The sequence below is a fragment of the Stegastes partitus genome, unplaced genomic scaffold, assembly GCF_000690725.1.
Source record: "Stegastes partitus isolate 25-593 unplaced genomic scaffold, Stegastes_partitus-1.0.2 Scaffold101, whole genome shotgun sequence".
Lineage (NCBI taxonomy): Eukaryota > Metazoa > Chordata > Actinopteri > Pomacentridae > Stegastes > Stegastes partitus.
The window spans coordinates 614,016-633,969 of record NW_007577832.1 but is presented as its reverse complement, the minus strand read 5'-3'; the positions used below and the strand labels follow the sequence as shown (position 1 = coordinate 633,969).

The 19,954-nt window shown below is 42.6% G+C and overlaps 1 protein-coding gene across 1 annotated transcript in view; it reads right to left on the bottom strand.

Moving 5' to 3' along the window:
• Positions 1 to 19,954, bottom strand: part of nrg3b (neuregulin 3b) — a 196,657-nt gene that overhangs the window by 15,219 nt on the left and 161,484 nt on the right. The window contains exons 3-6 of the mRNA XM_008277581.1: positions 15,694 to 15,767; positions 9,349 to 9,375; positions 5,239 to 5,341; positions 2,751 to 2,877 (exon numbers count right to left, since the gene is read on the bottom strand). Coding sequence (XP_008275803.1) covers positions 2,751 to 2,877; positions 5,239 to 5,341; positions 9,349 to 9,375; positions 15,694 to 15,767 — 331 coding nt within the window. The remainder of the gene's footprint in view (positions 1 to 2,750; positions 2,878 to 5,238; positions 5,342 to 9,348; positions 9,376 to 15,693; positions 15,768 to 19,954) is intronic.

Sequence of the window (19,954 nt, the reverse complement as noted above, 5' to 3'; positions counted from 1 at the left end):
CATCGCATGTGCGAGTCACATCGCGACCGGAATTACAGATGGAGGGAACATATGCACAGCAGTGATCCCAGATGTGCAAATATGTGTACGTATTAGCAGCCACAGATGGAACAGATAGACAGAAATATCTACAAATGCTGCATGTGCCAGGACAGGTGCACAGAGAAGTCAAACAGAAAACTCTGGGGCTGTTTTGTACAAAAGGCAGTGCAAGATATCCAGAGTTTAGTCGCCTGTTTGTTGTCTCAGACCTTCAGCATTGCTTCATTGTGTTACAATCGGGATACACTGTATGAGTGTTGGGGATTACTGCTCAACACACCTGGAGGGAAAATGTCTTGGTCGAGTTCAAGGAGCGGGCATGTTTTTGAGGAGGTTAAAAACAGGAAAAGAGCATTGCATCAGTTTATCATAAATTTGGCATGGAAGACAATGACCGAAATGGACCGCGGCTTCATCCTCCCCTCTGAACCTGCCTTTACAGCTCCACTCTTTTGTTTCTAGCTCACTGCACTCATCTCATCCTCCACCCGAGTGCCTCAAACGCACGCACGTACACAAAAAAAAGCACAAAAAAAAAACACTCCTTGGGCTTTGATGCTCAGTTATGCAGCATACACCAAATGTTTTGAGCCTCTTTAAGAACACTCTGCTCTGTTCTTCTTCTTGGAGTATTTTCATTTTTGTCGGTGTAACTCAAAAGAAAAAACACACACAGATCTTGTAGGACTGCACCACCCACAGCACATGTCCTCTCCCTAGATGGATGCAAGCCGAGGGAGTGGGAGGAGAAGAAGCAGTGGTCTGGGGTCGCTGTGTCAAATCTGCGGAAAAATAGGTTTCACTTGTTAATCTTCCCTCGGTCTGTTCAGCTCATGCCCCCTCCTGGGTGCTTACAGCCGGTGATCTTTCACATCCCACCTTAAGCTTCCCTCACACTGTTCTATTATAGCTTGTGTTTCTGTGCTGTTGTGTTATTACTGTCCTGTGTTTCTGCCTTCCTCCTCGGTTTCCCTTCCTGCTTGTGTCCGGCGCTGAAAGCATTTTTGTGGTCGGGCTTCGCTGCACGCTGAGCCCTCATACATTCCTGTCACCACAATCTCACAGTGCTAATATAATAGCCTGCTATTATGATATGGGCCCGCGTCTGACTGACATACATTTAAAATGGACTCCGATGTGCTGAGACTGATTTGGCGTCGGAGCAACTTTGACAACGTGTTACGCCGCCGTGTTCTGGCTTATTTCAACTTTTTTTTGCCTACTTAAACACAGCTACTTAACAGCTTTCTCATTTACATCAAATGTTGTACCACTTTTTTAGCTGTCAACCGCTCAGAGCCATAATTTCAAATGACACCCTCAAAAAGCTTTCAGATTGTGCCAACTGCAGTTCCGTGGGTGGGGCTAGCTTCAGGGGTGTTTGTTTCAGTGGGTGACACTAGACGCTGCTGCATTATTAAAGAGTCTCAGTACAGGATAAACACAGGAATGACAGCACAAGGAATTTCAGACAACAACGAAAACAACTGTGTGGCGACAGAGCTTGTTGATTATCAATCATACGTGTCTGAAAGTTGCCATATTGTTGTAATCAGTAAAGCCTGCTTGCTACCTAGCCTACCTTCACATATTTAAATAAGAGTCCTGCAAATTATAGAAGGTATAAGATTGAGTCAAGTTCCTGCTTTTTTCTATCATCCAGTAGTCATGATGGAAAAGCAGAGATCAGTAGAACTTTTTCAAATATTAAAAGACAGCTGCACACCGGATACATTCAAAAACAAATAATAGCATCTTATTAAAGGAAAAAAAAAAAAAATCCAGGAGAGAGTACTAAATGAAGAAAATATGTTCCCATTTTTCTAATGCCAAACAAAGAGGGTGCATTCAGCAAAGTGCTAATGCATTATGACAAGCGATTGCACTCTTTTGATGAGACCTTTACAAGTGTGCATTAGGGTGCAATTACCTTTCTGTGGAGACATCAGCCTTATCAGTGCGATCTACATCCTCCACCTGCTTTGCTATGCCATGTCAGAGTTGGTTCTCGTCGGCTGTTGCAAACCGTGGCGGCTTGCGATTCATTTTCGCCCGTTTTCTTTTTGTTTTTTCTCGCACCCTGTCATTTGTTTTTACTTAACCCAAGAGTTTGTGATTTTTTATTATGAGAAATAGCTGCCCAGATTAGATTTTCCTCCTTTGACTCATGCTGTTTTTCTCCAAAATGTCGTGGCGCTGTGTTTCTTCATTAATCAATAAATGAATTGCGTAACCTAATTTTTCTCCGGCGCTGGTCTATCCTCCGTGTTCGCAAAGTCAAGAACTTTTAAAGCAGGAAGTGACTGCGCACACTTTTGGCACTGCTCTCCGTTCTCACAGCATTGTTGCTGTGCTTGCATGGTGAATGCAGGGTCCTTGACACCACAGCAGATTATAAATTCCAATCTGCAGTTTGTCACAGCAATCTGTCATTGTGAACATGACAAGCAGATTTTTCCCGTATAACGCATGATGCATTTATTTTAAACTGTAATTCCCCCTCTGCCTCTCAGTCCATGTCAGATACGAGTGTGAGGAAAAGGCCTCAGCCAGCGGAGAGATTATTAAGACATACATCATACATCATCCTGTCAAGCCCTTTAAACTCTGCACTGTATATATAAAGGACTCTATATATAAAGATGAAAACGGCGATAATGATGATTCAGATACGACCGAAAATAAATCTATAATCGGTGAAGACTCACCTTTTGGAGCTGAAGGCTGTACTGGAGCCTGGGAGTGGATTTGGACATGAGGCCGGAGGCGTTGACGCTGCAGTCTCTCAGGCTGCGACTATCAGAGAAATGAGCCTGGAGTTTTTCCCTGTGTCTCCTGTGGAGGAGCAGGTAGTAAGGATCTTTTAATAATGCAACATAAACACATACATAATCCATGCATATACACGGTTTGTTGACGACACAATCTGCAATTAATAAAAGTATCTCTAGGCAGAGAAAGCCTCCGAATATGAAAAAAAAGTGCTGCTATATACACAAATCCTGTAACAGCAGGATCATATTATTGACCTGTTAGCCTTTTTTCCAGACACAGACATGGTACATAAGCCTTGAGATAAGCCCTGCCAATAAACTGTCACAGTTGCCTATTCAGGGATAGATTTCACTCCATAGCTATTCATTGCAGACGTGGGAAATGTGACGATGAACAAATGTACCGTTTTTTTTTTTTTTTTTGCTACTCGCTGACAAAAATCTTCACACAGCTAAAGACTACGGCGAGATCTGACAACATTTGTCAAACGCTCTAAATGCACGAGCGCCTTGAAAGGTCAGAGTGACAAAGTGAACAGCAGTCAAAATGCAATCACATGTAGGCTTTTCTTTTTTTTTTTTTTTTTACCAGAGCTGTGACAAAAGGTTTGATGGTGGGAAACATGTCTAAAAAAAAAAAAGGCTATAAAAATAGCATTACGAGAGAAGATGTCTAACACAAGTGAAAATTTAATCAAGGCAATGTACCGTGAAACGTCCATTACATGCCTTTGTGATAATATTCGAGGAAAAGCGAGAAAGGTTTCCCAGAATTACCACTGGGGAAACCAGAGTTTGGATTCTGTTTTACAGAGGGAGACTAGAGAGAGGAATTCTCACTGCTTTCCATTTTAATGTGTGATAATGTGAATGTATAATCATAAATTATTTAAGATGATGAAGTGAAATCTTACTGGTGTTACTGGATAAGCACTAATTTATCCATTTGCATCTGATGACATGAGCACACTTTCCAGTTTCCAGCTTTCCTGTGACATTTGTTCGATCTACCTATTAGAACTGCCTCTGATCTTTTCTCTCAACCATAAAAAAAACCTCTTATGAACAAACAAAATGTGAGAAAAAAAAAATTCTATGCTTTAGCTATGCTAAATAAGAAAAGATGATAGTGCCCTTTCATTTTGGATTAAACTTTGATTGGATTAAAAATTAATTGATGCTTAAGACTTCTGGATTAAATGTTAATTCACCATTAAATGTTCATTTTTAAATTCTAGGTTGTGAAACTCTCTCTGCAGCTGAAGCCTGTGAAATGCTGCCTGAGCAAAGGACAAAGGCAACAAGTAAAACTGTGCGAATCAAACAGCAAACTAAAGTGAAACCGGCAGGGTCAGGGACTTTAAATTACCTAAAATAAGAGGATGTACCAGTGAAAGCAGTGCGATATGATATAGATTCAATACTGCATCTGCTGGAAACAGGCTTCAAACACCATCATGTATAACATAACACAGTATTTACTGCCTGATTAAGTGCATTTCATAATTAAATCCATGGAAATCAGCAACATCAATATTGTGATATGTGCTCCTACGTCTGCATCTTGTCTAACGACTACATTTTAAAACCACACGTAATTAACCAGACTTTTATTTGTCTGCCTTTGCATCTTTAAAAATGTACAAGCGGCCCTTTCATCTGTTCCTCCTTTGTGTCGTCTTCAAACAATATCAAGAATGAAACTTCAGTAATGGCTGATCTTATCTGTGAAGTGCTGATACTGAAGAACAGAATCAACTTTAAAGAAGAGGAGAAGCTATTTATCTGAGCCACACTGTCAAGCAACATTTTGGGAGAGGAGATTCAATTTAACAAGATTTGTGGGTTGGGATCATTTCCGGTACATTAATTCCTGCTGGTGAGTCGGGACTCTCCGGTCACGTCGACCGATACACTACTTAGAGCGCTACAGCATTGAAAAATAAAACCCCATTTTTGTTTATCAAGACCAATTCAATCAACCCAACCTCCATTAACTTCCCCTTTCTCACTCTGCCATCACTTTGCTTTTCCTACATTCCTTTTCTTTCTCCCTCCCTGCAATGATTAATTGTCGATGTGCTTTTGTGTTGCCTCTTATCCTGTCACACGTGTAAACACCGAGGGTCTAGTGTTGTTTTTTTTTTTAACTCGCCCTGGGTCTCGCCGTATCTGCGCATTTCTGTTTTCCGTGAAGCATTTTGTGACACACCTGCTTGCTAAAACCGCTTTACAAATAAATCTTACATGAGTATCTGTCCCAAATGCATCCTACACAATTTAGATTTGATGCCCTGCTAAAACATCCTCTAGCTGACTCACACTTAGAATTTCATTGGGCTCCATGCCATGATAGTAAAGTGCTCTTTCTGCACAGCCGGGGGCATACTCTACTAATGTGGTTCTGGCTGGCATCACTCACTTGTTGCGGCGGTAGAGAGCCATACATGCCACTCCAAGAAGACAGATCCCCGAGGCGATGCTGAAGATGGACAGCACCTGCCGCTGGTAGGTGTCACCACTCTCTGCGGAGGAGAGAATACAGTTCAGGCCCCGTGAATTTCCACCGTGGCACAGAGGATACGGGGTTGCGGCTCTGATTGTATCGAAAGAATTAACACACCAAACACACATTAAAAACGGAGTATTGACACACAGCCTCACACACACAGACATCCACCCACAATCTGCATTAGCATAAAGCGACCAATGCTGCTGTCAGTAAATGTCAGCGTTGGAGCATGGGATAGGGACATGGCAGTCACAGGCAGGGCTCAGTGACATGTGCTAACTGAAGTGTGATAATCATTCCGTTCAGACAAACCCAGCAGGCAACACCGATGGACTGTCTGCACAGCGGGGGCCACGCCGAGTGTGTGTGTGTGTGTGTGTGTGTGTGTGCGGGCGAAGTCTCCGTGTGTGTGTGTGTCAGCATTCAGAGACTGATGGCGACAGGGAATTAGCAGCAAATGAATGCTCCCGGAGCTCCTTGTCAGTCCCCTGCACATCAGCAGCAGAAGCTTAAGGTCACAAGCAGCTGGGACAAGTAGCAGTTGATCCGAGCAGATATCTGTCTGACTGAGCAGCTGGATTGCGGTGCTGCCGCGCGACTTACCGCGGAGCACGTCGCGGAGGTTGGAGGCCGTTGCACGCATTGGCTCATCAAAGAAAAAAAAAAAACTCTCTTGACGACGAATCTACAGCCCCTGCAACTTAGTGCTGCGACGCCGTCTTCCCGACCTTGCCCAGAGCGGCTCCGCCCCGCCGTCACTCATGACCTGAGACGCGACCTCCCGTGGCATTACTCAATCACTCAAAACAATCAAATCCCCTCGCGTCTGATCTCAACCACCTTGACAACTGGAGGGAAAAGTGCAGAAAACATCACCGCAACCTGTTCATGACCTTTGAGGGCTTGTCTGTGGCTTTTGATGCTGTCAACAGAGAACTGTCCTGGGAGGTCTTCTTCATCCGTGCTTGTCTGCCCAGGTTTATCAACTTCCTTCAGCTCTTGTTTTAGGGGTGCAGACACTGGTGGAAAGCTTCCTACGTTCAAAGCGGACACCGGAGTGCAACCAAGCAGTCTGTTTCGCACCACCTCCCCCCCTCCTCCACACACACTTTCTTCTTCTGCATTACATCAGTGCTGCATCAACACATTTAAGGGGCAGCATGGTGCAACTGAGTTCAAACTGGAGGGAAAACCTTTTCTAATGTTAGAATGCTTCTGGCAAAGGATAACATCGGAACACATCCTGCAGTGACAATATATGGATATATATATATATATATATACATCAGAGGGCCAAACTGCCCACTCAGCTCCTGTGGAAGCGAGGCAAGATGGCTGTGAATTAAAATAGAGCCAATCCAAAGAACTGCTTTCAGAGTAGCCAGCTGTGACACATTATTGCTTACCAAGGATTGGAAAAATGACAAATTGCTTGTGATCATACTTCGAGCTTTAAGCTTTAAAATAATCATTGATAAAATAAAATACTGATTTGAAGTGGGGCTGCAGGGTGGAGCAGTGGTTAGCACTGTTGCCTCGCAGCAAGAAGGTCACCGGTTTGTGCCCCAGTGAGGACAACCAGGATCTTTCTGCATGGAGTTTGCATGTTCTACCCGTGCAGTGTGGGTTCTCTCTGGGTTCTCCAGCTTCCTCCCACAAGGTCCAAAAACATGTTGAGGTTAATTGGTGATTCTAAATTGTCCATAAGTGTGAATGTGAGGATGCTTGGTTGTCTGTGGCCCTAGTGAGGATTAAGCAGTGTACAGATAATGGATGGATGGATGATTTGAAGCGAGGAATTTCTGAAATTCCTTGCTGGCATGTAACCGCTACACTGTTTCATATTATAATATACTGGATTTGTGATTTGGACAACAAGATGGATATTTGAGGATATGATGAACTAAATAACATCTAAATAGATCTTCCTACATCTGTACTGTCATATTGTGTATGTTGACATTAGATTTGGTTAATAAAGATCAACATACAACAGAGCAGCATTTCTTCCAATCTACCTGCCGACATATGCTCGTACGCCGCATAATGAAACTGTGACATATTATCAGGCCTGAGACGAATTTGTCTGGCTGTTTGGTGCATTGTGGAACCAATCACACACAGTGTTGGCGCTGTCATCAAGCTCTCGACTTGCAGATTCTTGACCCATCCTGCAATTTTTCAGCAGCACCGCAGTGGATGTCTTGAAGCTGCACTTTAAAAATGAGCAACAGAAGCTGCCTCTGTTCTCTGTTTATAAGTGATGTGTCGCTCGTATATTCTGTGTCCCTGTAAACCCTCCGGCCTTCGCCATCAGTGAAATGACCTCTTGATGGTTGCATATTTGAAATATATAGGAAATATCGTTGCCTGCTGCTGCATCATCAGTGCTCATGTGGAGCACCACCTGAGACAAGCCTTTGCTTTTTTTTTTTTGATGGATGAAATAGGCTTTTCCAAAATCTGAACATAAAAACAGCTGTCTACAAAGCGCCGCTGAATAGCTGCAAGGAAAAACCGACATGCAGTCTGTACATAAAGCCATTACAGGCCTTTCATGCCCGATGCCTACAAGGCATTCTTGAAATTAGATGCAAGAGCATGTTAGGAAACAGAACAAAGTGAGCAGACTTAGCAATACTGGATAAGCCATGTTATATTGACACAAGGACAAGACAATCCCTTATGGCCAGCTATGCCATTGCAACCACTCCAGACTTGACTAGAATAAAATGCCACAGTATAATGAAGACCATGCTAAAGTATCCATGACAAACTGGGGCATTCAGCCTAAAATACATCACAGTGAACTAGTGAGACACACAGGGCTTCGGCTGCCGGGCTAAAGAATGCAAGGAAATCAAAAGACAAGATCACATTGAGAGCACTCAATCCCACTTCAAACAGAGCTTTGCTGTATTGTGACTGGCTGCCTCAGACTGTCACATATTGGACTTATATAACAGCTACCACCAGATTCATTGATAAAGCAGAACAGGAAGTCATAATGGAACACAATAAATAATAATAATAAAAAAAAAGAAAGAAGGGAGCATGCACATTGCTTACCTCGGAGCCAAAAAAAAAAAAAAATACAATCTGCGCTTCTGTCTGTCATGTGTCTGGCTATCAATCGATCAATCCTGTTCTCATTTTCTCTAATGCATCCGCCCACCTGCAGTAGCATTCTGAACTAATTTAGTCCCCAGATTAAAATCACTGAACTGAGGAATGTTGTGCGCGGGGCAGGCTTCTCTTCCTGAGCGTCTTCTCCCTCTTTCTATTTCCTGGAGCAACTGTGTGATGTGACAGCAGTGTATGAAGCCATGTTAATGGAAAACTTCATAGCATGCAATGTTGGTTTTTATGTATGCACAAAAGCCGAGCAGAGAGCGAGAGAAAGACGGCAGAAGAGGAAATAAAAAACACTGCGACTGTGTTAGAGAGTGTGTGGGGGGTAAGATTGTATATTCCCTCTGGACAGAGAACAGTGCGTCATTATCAAAGGAAGAGGGCCAGATAATTTGGTTTTTAAAGATTTTTTAACCACCTGGAAGGCGAAAAAAGCACCTGAAGGAATATCAGTGGGAATCCAAAGAGTTTGAAATTTATTGGCTCTCATTGCACTGGTGGACTTTTTCTTGTGTTTGTCCTCCCGTTAAACCCGTCGTTCCATACGTACGGTACCACAGAACACAGACGGGCAGAAAATGGTACATCATTTAAATTTCATCTGCTGCTGCTGCTGCTCAAATGCAAATGACTCCAGAACATGGATTGCTGCCGTCTGTCTTTGCTCCATCGTCATTACATCACGCGTCTCTCGCAGTACTGTTCTTCATGCAGACAGAATACACCTAATTCACCACCACGGTGTTTCCATGGCGACTGGCCCACATTAATTTTCCAAGGTGATCGGCCTTGTTGTGCCGGATTGTGTGTTTTGTATGCGGTATTTCACAGATGTAAGGCACATGAAAAATTGAGCACTCCAACACAGTCGGCGGAAAGTTGTCTTACCCATGAACTCAATCCCAAGTTCATCCGCTGTTGCATTGAAGGGCAGGCGGCATTGGGAGGAGAGAAAAAAAAAGGGAAGGAAGAGGAGACAGGGAGAGGGGAAGAGAAAGAGAGAGAGAGAGCATAAAACAGTTACAACATGATGCGACTCTGTCTTACTCAGAATTCACCTTAGGGAGAGACACATGCAGCAAGTAGACCATAAAGTTGGTTTGACGGCTTTCTCAGACATGGCTTCCCCCCTGTGCAACCAGGTAATGAGCCAGCCAGCCCCAGACGCTTGGAATGCTTTTCCGTGATACCCTGAATTCACACAGCCCGCAGTGGCTTCGAGTGGAAGAAAGAAAAACAACAAAGATATGGGGGCTGAGAGGATTAGAGGAAGGATCATGAAAATAAAAGTTGAAAATGACATATCATGTAGCTTTATGTCAGTGATGTTGCTTTGCTCGGGCTTTTTTTTTTTTCTTCTCCATATTGATTCCAGCCTGAGGCATTGCAGTAATTGTTCTCCGCTGTCTCCGAGCATAGCTTTGAGATGCGTCACGCTAACACACACACGTTCACATGCATGTGCGCCCATACGGTATGGTATACCCTTGTCTGTATTTCTTTGTCTCTCTCTCTCACACACACACTTTGACACACACACACTCTCTAACTCACACACACACAGCCTTTTTTTTCATGCAGTTAAGTCTTTTCCTTCAATCCCAGTGCTGGGGGAACAGATAAAACGGAGCACTCGTGTTCTTTCCATCCTGACAGTGCCCCCTTTTCATGTCACTGTAATGTAATCTTATTTAAATTAAAATGAAACCCTCACTAGTAATTGCTTTTCTGACAGAGGTGGTCTGAGTTTTAAATAGAATGCCAAGGCCTGGAGATTATGTGCTGGACACACACACACACCAAAAAAAAAAAGAGGCTATAAAGCAAGCAAAAAAAAAAAAAGGCATTTTGATTGTACCATGGGGAAATCTGTCAGCGCTGTGGCTTTTGTTTGAAGAAAGTTTGAAGGAAAAATAAAAACACCCCGAGGAACGTGAGTGAGATCCAGGTAGGCGAAAGACAAATGAACACTTGGATGAATGGATGATAATAATTGCGGAGAGCTATTTCACTCTATTAAGGTGGGTGATTTCAGGAAATGGCTCCTTTTTAATGTGAACGAATAAATTTGAAATACAGTCGGCAAACTTCCTTAAAATGACATTTAAGGGAAGTTTCAGAGAGCATTCAGACTTGCAAATGTTAAAATAAAAGTCAAATTTTGCTATTTACTCCACAATTGCCAGACGGGGTTCTTAACGAGGCGCGGCGGTTGTCGTGATTGCAGTGATAACAAGAAGGAAAACAGCTCGGGAAAAAAAAGCAGGTCTGCAGCTCTCAAAATAATCAATTTACAAATTAATTTATGGTTCTGTTTAACTGGAGGCAGCTGTCATCGTGTTTTTACTGAACACAGTATAGAGTCTGGTTTCCCCTGGCAGACTTGAGGAACATTTCTGCGTTAGTATTTATTATTAGGGAATAATCAGACGCATATATGCTCCTCCTGAATCATCAGTCAGTCTCTTAGCAACTCACAAACAAAAACACAGCAGAGCCATCCGATGTGCAACTGCGTGATCAAGACATGGCCGCCACTTTTGTTTGCCGGCGCTTACTGTCGCTGCGGTGCAGACACTTGGCAAGGCCAAAGAAGTGAATGCAGCATCCCACTGATGTTGCCTGATCTGTATTATCCATTCAAACCTTTCCCCGTGATTGCCCGTGGCAAGAGCCAACACTTTACCTCTCTAAATCGCCCTTACTGTCACAGCCTGTGCAGATGATGTCATTACATCCCTGATACACATCCCTTCCTCTGGCATTGCCTTGTCTGGAGACATTCACCAATCATAATATGCGCAGGCTCCCAATCCTTCGCACTGGCAACTCAAAGCGCCCCGGAGAATCATTTACGGCGTCTTGTGGGAGCCTCGAGTAAGCTCGGAGAATACCTGTGCATCATGTCAGATGCTTTTGGCCCGATTAAGAGGCAGGAATCTGGCGGGTGGGAGAGACAATGGCGGGAGTGAATCAAATCCTTAATCCCCTCCTTCACTTGGGTGAGCAGGGAACTGAGGAGCCAATGTGTGTGTGTGTGTGTGTGTGTGTGTGTGTCCGTGTGTTATTCAACCCAATATCCTGTGCAGCTACGTACTTCAGGCCTAATATCCACAGGAGATAAATAGTTCAAATTAGAGGATTGCCTTCTTCCCTCTTTTTGTACCAGCTGGATAAAACCAAAGAAAAGGCCCACCTCCCTCTTCTCCTTCTCTAATCTTAAACCAAACATCATCTGCGTGGTCTCAAAGGTGCCCCACTGAACACCATTAGCGTCTCTCACAGTTAAGAGAGAAACTCATTCAGGTTCTTTGCCAGGTATAAACTAAACTGCAGTCTTTCCACACAGCCATGCCTCCAATTAAAGACCCCACCAGAACCCCACTGTGCACCAATACGTGAGACCCCCAGCACCATCTCCCCACTTCATTTCCAAAGCTGATTTCACAGCAGTGTAGCTGGAGTGCATGGTGGGTTTTTTTTTGTCCCTGTGCTTCTGTGATGTGCAGGACAGTTTCCGCCACTTCTCCTTCTACCTCTGTTAGGATCTGTGACTGACAGAGTGGCAGAGCCGGAACAAACTGCTCTTTTGAGTCGGGGTTTTTTTTTTCCCCCCCGTCGGTCAATACCGAGACAAAGGATAAGGGGCATTGAATGATCTGTGACTGTAAGGTGCACAGAGATTGATTTAAAGAGAAATAAATAAATGAAAGCGGGAAAGCGTGCGAGGTAGATGAAACTTTTTTTTTTTTTTTTTTTTTTTTTTTCCCTCCAACCCCAGGGTGTGATTTTTATTTAATGCCGCCATGTCACTGATAGAAAAAACCCTTGACTTCCACATGCACGCTATGAATTGAATTTCACTGGAGCTGGTCCCACTCGTAGTTGTTGTTGTGAGTGTGTGCATGTATTTGTGTATGTTATTACATGATTTGGATTTTGAAAGCAGGATTATCCTCCAAACCCTTGGTAATCTGGGTAAATTTTAGATCACTTCTTATCAACAAGAGATCAAAATAGGCTTCATTCCCCCCTTTCAAATCTTTCAGGGTTATTGGTTAGAGCCATTGAAGGGTTGGGATCAAAACAATTTTGCATGCAGGTTTTTTTGTATTACAATATTTTGATCTAATAAGGCTGGGGGTGTGTTCAAGGCACAGATTTACTCCTGAAGATTTCTTCAACAGGTTTTGAACAATTTGACATGTTACAGTCTTGTTTTAAAAAATGGAATTTGATGGATGTGGTGCACCATTTTCTCATCCATCAATCAATTCTACACAACCACTTCTGATAAATACTTGGATTTATCATGTAGTTCCATTTCATAGTTTGATACATACAGGGTCAGAGTTAGTCAGGCTTTCAAGGCTTCCAGGGAGACGCAACAATATGTACGGGAGAGTTGGAGCGCGAATACAGATCGATGCAACAGAACTGAATGAAGAAAGCATAAGAAAGCACAAAACGAATCCTGAAATACTTTCTGTAGCAAAAGCTTTGGCGAAATCATTAGAACTGTAAGAAAGATTGAGAAAAAAAAATAAAGATAAAGATAATGTAATGGTGAACTTTCCCCACTGTGGGATCAATAAAGTTTATCTTTATCTTCAAATCATTAGAACTGTAAGAAACATTGGAATGATTCTGAGCAACAAGAGTTCACATGTGATGTGTGACAGGCTTCCTTCTCTTTCAACAGCTCTGTCTGTTAAAATTAAAAAATTTATTCAACTTAAGTGTATTTTCAATGATACCACAATAAGTTCAAATCAAAATATATTAGTCATTTGTTAAACTGCTTTACTGTCGCTCCTTTTTAGCCAACCATTGACCCATCTGCATGAAATCAGTCGCGTTGTGCCTTGGGTTGTTCTGCGTAAACAAAAGCTGCATGTTGCCACCACATGACGCAAATCACGTGACGGGATTGGCTGGCGATGACACATCGCTCGCGGCGCCTGCGCACAGGTGATTTTCGCGGCTTCTTTCTGGTGTTACTTCTCATGCACGTTGTCGGTATTTGACAGCGATATGGAGCGTAATAAACCCAAAATCAATATTTTATCATTCTGTAATTCTGCATCTCAGATATGGCCCAAGGTGCGATGCGACTGATTTAGTGCAGATGGGTCACATATTAGGTAGGACTCTCTGGTAGCCTTGAACACAGAGGGGAAGCTTCAAACATGCTGTGAAAGAGTTGAATTTTACCACAAAGTGTAAAAACTCAAAGTAATGAGAAGTTGTACAGAGATGTGATTTCTGGAGACAGGGTTGCCAGATTCAAAATAGTACTGTGACATAAGTAATAACTGCAACATGTGCAGATGTTATTCCATATATCTATTTGTCTGCATCTACATTCCCTCGAAATTTTCTCAAACACTAACTACATCCACATCTTGTTTTTCTATCTTCCTTTTTTTTTTTTAGCCGACAAACATTAATCAGCATTTCCGTAAATGTTCCAGCATTAGCCAGCTGGCTAATTTTCTCCTGCAATCCTTCTTCTAGCTGGAGGCGAGTATTCTGATTAAAATGCTGAGTAATTTTTATAATTCCCCATACTTTTTTTTTTTTTTTTCTGATGTGTGAATCATAATCATAATGATTCAGCAACTAAACATATCTGTTTAGATTTTTGCTCTAATCGTGTCTTTGCTGCGCCTGTTACCGGATAACAGGCCTCTCGACGTGAATTAAGGAATTCAGTTTGAGAAGAAAAGAACTAAACAGACGCATGGGTTTTGCTGCTGCTGTTTGTTTTAAGGGGGTCACGTTATGAAAAGGTAAACAACCACTAAATCTAACTAATCTGGCTGCAACTCGCTGTAATTATTACAATAAGAGCAGCAACTGTGCAAATAGTAGCTTATAGTGGCTGGAAAATCCTTTCTCTGAAGTGTTGTGTTTCCCGCATGATGATCAAACTAATTTATGGGCTGTTTATTCGGCTAAAAGATGCTGCTCCTTAAAATGCAGTTTATTGTCTTCTGAATGTGTTAAAACTTCTTCTTCTCTTATATGTTTTGAATAAATCAGCGTGCACCATAAGCGATGCATTTATTTCTTTGCTTTTTGTGCAAAAAAAAAAAAACCACAGTGAGATTCAGCTCATTTTAAAGAGCAACATAAAAAATCTCCTGAGCTGGACACTTGCCGGAGAGAATTGATGTTGCTCTATCACAGATAAAATAAATCCCACTGTGAAAACTGAGTGCCATGTGAGAGCATAAAACATGCTTCACGACGCCGGCTTGTGACCCCATTAATGGACTCTCAGTGACGCCTGGCGGAATCCAACACAAGGCGATGGGAGTTAAGTTTTCTCGCCGACTCTTGGTGCAAGAGGTGCCCGAGCCGCCCCGCGAAACAGTGTGAATTTGTAAAGCCGCAGTCTCGTGGGAAAAGCTCGGGGCCTCCAATTTCTCTTCCTTGTACCTCTGACTTTTGCTTTATTTTTTAACTACCACCGCGCCGGCGTCGTGGGGATTCAAAGACTTCAGGGGAATTGTTTTTCATGAACAATAGGAAACCGAAGACTTTCCTTTCCTTTTGGCTAAACTAAAGCAAAAAAAAAGTAAGATTAAAGACCATAATAAAAGATGCATGAGGTTTTATGCGCGGGGTTTAATTCTAATATCTGTGTGGTGGCATCTATGTAGGCCAATAAAGAAACCCAGTCTCATGATACACATTTTGTCTGCTAACTAAATAATGCTTCTTTTTTTTTTATTGCTTTAATAATTGCTTGCATTCCTATTCACACGGAAACCTCCACATTATGACGCTGTTAATCAGTGTGTGATCACCTGCGGTTATATGAAGGCTTAAGTAGATACTGGAGCAGCTGAAAACATCTGTGAAATTACATACAGAAATATTACAACATTACCTCTTGTGTACTGTAACTACACATGTTTATATACCAAAGTGGCAGAAAAACATTACCTTTTTTCCCCCTGAAGACTCTTCATTCTACTTTTTTGCTTTTAAATTCCTGTAAAAACATTCCTCCTATGCGGTATTGCAGGTCTAGCAGACTGCACAATCCTGCACTACGAGGGTTAATTTAAGGCCGGCCTCCCTTTTGTGTTTATCTCCTTGACAAATACAGTATAGTCAGAGAATTGCTCAAGGGCATGTAACATGTGCTTGTTATGAATTTGTTTTCATGTTGCAGATCAATACACCAAGACTGTGGAATGAAAAATAGAACAGAGAGCGTACTTGGGTCTGACAAGATAGCATCTGTCTTGGGTACAAACTGGTCGCAGCGTAGTCCATGATAGCCCTCCTTACACCTGGGAGAGAGAGAGAGAGAGAGACAGATTTGAGATTAAAAGGAAGACAAACCAAGCATGAACTATCAAAGTACAGAACAAACTATCAGCTGAACAGACTTCCAGATAAGACGAGGGAAAAAAAAAAAAAAAGAAGTCGACAACGGGAAGAGCCGCTACAGACGAAGGAGTGGATGGTAAAAAGTGAGGACTGAGGTGCTGGAGGGAGATACACAGAAACTGTGGAGAGGGGTGGGGTTGAGAAGAAAAGAGAGGAAGGGGAAGACAGTTGGGCAGACCCGAGCAGCGCCTGCAGCCACACTGATAGCGCATGACTGACAGGAATGCCAGTTCCCAGTGGAAGAAAACGGGGTACTGGGATGGAGAGTACTTGGCGTGATGCAGACGACGCAAGATCTACAGTGGAAGGGAAGCTGCCATATTTGGAACACTCATATAAACAAAGTCCTGGCACAGTGCAAATATTTGCCTTCATCATCAAATAAATATGCCGGCACTGTTGATGCCTGCAGATCCCTCAGCAACTGTCATTGATATATCCACTGAAATTATAACATTTAACGTGCGTGTTGCAATATTTCAGCCGTAGCCTTTGCGTTCTGCGTGATCACTGTGATACAGTTCCCGTCCTGACTGAATAAATAAAATGAAAAATTCTGTTATGAACCACAAAATTACACAAAAACATAGGGGGAGAAGCTCGGAGCTACTTCTTCAGCGCCATGTTTGGCACAATCCTCAATGGTTTTTGTCTCAAAGAGACTTAAGCGTCTTCAATAGTGGCTATAGTGCGAGCACATTCAGTGGGCTGATCCATCCCTCTGCTCTTTCAAAGCTTAGGCGAGACAATTGGGGGATTTGCTTTGATGTGTCTGTTTCAACATAAACTTGTACATGAGCGAGCAATATGTCAGAATTGCCTATATTTTTTTTTTCTTTTCCATCGGTCGATGATATATTGTTGGCAAACTGCAGGGGCTTAACGCTCACACATTATCCATCAATATCTGTCCACCGCATTTCCACCAGTGCCACAGATCCCACATTCAGCGTAATGTATTGGATGAGTGACAAGCAGAAAAGGGGCCATTCACTTTGGCTCAGTTTAGCTTGACCTGATAGCTTGAAGTAAAATAGAAAAAGCAAGAAGTGAGCCATGTAAAACACAGCGAACAGCTGCGGAGATCAGAAGTTGTTGGTTAGAGACGGGATCAGAGTGAAAACTGTGATAAGATTGTCAGAATCCTTTGTTTTTACATCTCAAGCTGCAGTTTCAGCTCCATTTGCTCAGAGTGTCTCAGCTCAGTATGCACAGTTTCCCATTCCTCTGGTGTCCTCTATAATGCAGCAGAACCGCACCACTGATATAAGACAAAAAAAAAATGGTGTTCACGCTGGCACTCTAACACTCAAAGCTGATCGCTCTGTGAAGGTTGGCGCTATACTGTATACCTTAGCTTAAAGAGAGCATCCCTCCAGTCGATACAATCTAGAATGAGCTTTGTGTAAATGCAGCTGCGTGGCGATGTTCACTGGGGGCCCATTTTTTTTGCAATCTGCACCTGTCTGGTCGATTCTGCAGCTCCAGAGGAACCTGCTGCTGCTGCTATGGCGGGTGAAGCGGCAAAAGGCAAGGTTGTCTCGCAGATTAGTTGATGCTGTGTAATTTCTGCACAAAATTATGCATCACAAATAACTTCTAAACACATCCATCCATCCATCCATCTTTCTTTGACAGCATAACCTATGATACTGCAACAATGGCATAGCAGACCTAATTATCAAACTTAAAGAATGTGTGTTTACATTATGTCCATCCATTATCTATACACCGCTTAATCCTCACTAGGGTCATGGGGGGCTGGAGTCTATCCCAGCTGACTCAGGGTGAAGGCAGGGGACACCCTGGACAGGTCACCAGTCTATCACAGGGCTACACTTAGAGACAGACAACCAAGCACACTCACATTCACACCTACAGACAACTTAGAATGACCAATTAACCTCAACATGTTTTTGGACTTGTGGGAGGAAGTCGGAGAACCCAGAGAGAACCCACGGGGAGAACATGCAAACTCCACGCAGAAAGATCTCAGGTGTCCTCACTGGGACACAAACCGGTGACCTTCTTGCTGCGAGGCAACAGTGGTAACCACCTGCGCCGCCATGCAGCTCCCTCTAAACACAAGATAATAATAAAAAAAGATATTCAACTGAGAATTCAGAATTTCTCGAAAAAGCTTTTTCACTGCACTGACATTGGCACATTCCCTCTGACATTGCAGATTTGTCAGCAATGTCCTATTTACTCTTTTTCAATATTTTAGCAAAGAAAAAAAAAGAAATTCATGAATATCTCACTGGAAATCGCTCCACTATGTACAACAGCAAGTCGCTAACTTTTGCCTTTTTGTGCTTGAAAAGTTCGTATTTGGCTGACTTTTTATGAGAATGGTGTTGTTGTTTGTGCTGTTTCTGCTGCTGGAATCGACTGAAAACAAGAGCGGAGGAGAGGGAATCTAAATGTTCCCGAGCAGAAAACCAAAACAATGAGCAGAAGAAGGCCGTGATGTTCCAAAGAGCTGAAGGGAACTGCAGAGTGATACAAGGTTCCTCACTACAAAACATGCCTTTCAAATTAAACTGAATCATTTCTTACACACTATTATCATTGTTAGTTACACTGCAAGATGTGGAGAGAAGAAAAAAAAAAAGAAGTTTGTACAGGTTCTTGGAGATGTGCGTGTCCTTCGTGGTGAACATCACCCCTGTGACGCTACAGGGTGTGATTGTTGAAACAGTCATTTTGCCTGATGTGGCAGTAAAAATCTGCCTAACTGCACCTTTAAATAGTGGGACTCATTACCGTTCAAATGATGTGTGACAAAATACCCTTGAATTAAACCCGCTAAATCTTAAACCTCCAACTCTTTGTGTCATTTCGTTTCCAAAGTAATAAGCAAAACACACAAAAACCTCTATAGTTTTGTGCTCAGGCAACCAAAGAGGGATAAAGAACCTGATTCTCTCCTGTCATTGTCTCTCCCACCGCCAGACTTCTACCTCTTAATCAGCCTGAAAAATGACTAATGCAAAACCCCGGTATTCTCCAAACTCTTTTTTGCAAATCTTCCTTTCATGCACAGACACAAGATTATGTTGTTTTCTGTTTTGCAGGAGCTAATAACAGACTCTACCTGGGCTGAATATCGGAGAACATTCTTGACCAAAAACCAGAAATACCGAATATTTTTTTTGCAAATGGAAACAAACAGACTGTTTACGAGTTTATCAAATCTTACGAGGTGCTGGTTTAATTAATTATTGCATCGTACAAAAGTAGCAGTTTAAGAGATGTGACAATTTCTGTCCTGAAGAGCATCGGCTTCGTAATGACTCAGCGGAGGGAAGAAATGGGCAAAAGCCAACATGATTTAAGTGATCTGAAATAGATGCTTTGGGAAATACCGTTAAACTGAATATCCATCTCAAAATGCTCATTAATCACCATCCAGAAAGACCATTAAATGTGATTGAACATTTTACAGTGAAATGGAATATGCAAAAGAACACGCCATATGATGCGTAAAGCACCAGCCCAAACGCAAATATATCAGATTAATTACCAAATTAAAACTGCTTTGTATGGGGGGGGGAAATAAGTCAGAGCCACAGCGGGAGAGTGGATTTAAATTAAGGAGAGGATGGACACACTTAATCTCAAATTCAATGTGAAATCTCATGAGTGCAATAAGTCGGGCATCCCTCTTGAATCAAAACTGAATCTCGCTATAAAATGCATGCACCGTCCCTTTTTTTTTTTCCTCTTTTAAGTCAGTGGGACAAACTGTGTCAAACAGCCAATGATGCGCCGCAAAATTCAGGGAGGCACCCAAGACGGCCAGTCAGATTTCAAGGGTAAGCCGTCCCTCCCCTCTCCCATCGCTCGGCTCTGCCATACATCACACCTTCCATCCCTGGGTGTGAGCTAAGATGCCTTGTTAGTATTCTGAATCACAAACCCGAAGGCAAAATGCCTGTCTGGCTATCTGTTTACGTCTGGGCTTGCTTTCTGTTTGTCTACGTCTTCATCTCTTCCCCCTCCTACCATCTTTGTAGCACTGTGAAATAAGCTCAGCCATCCCTCAATGAAATGCAAACAATGCTTTGTAAATGTGTTTGCGTGA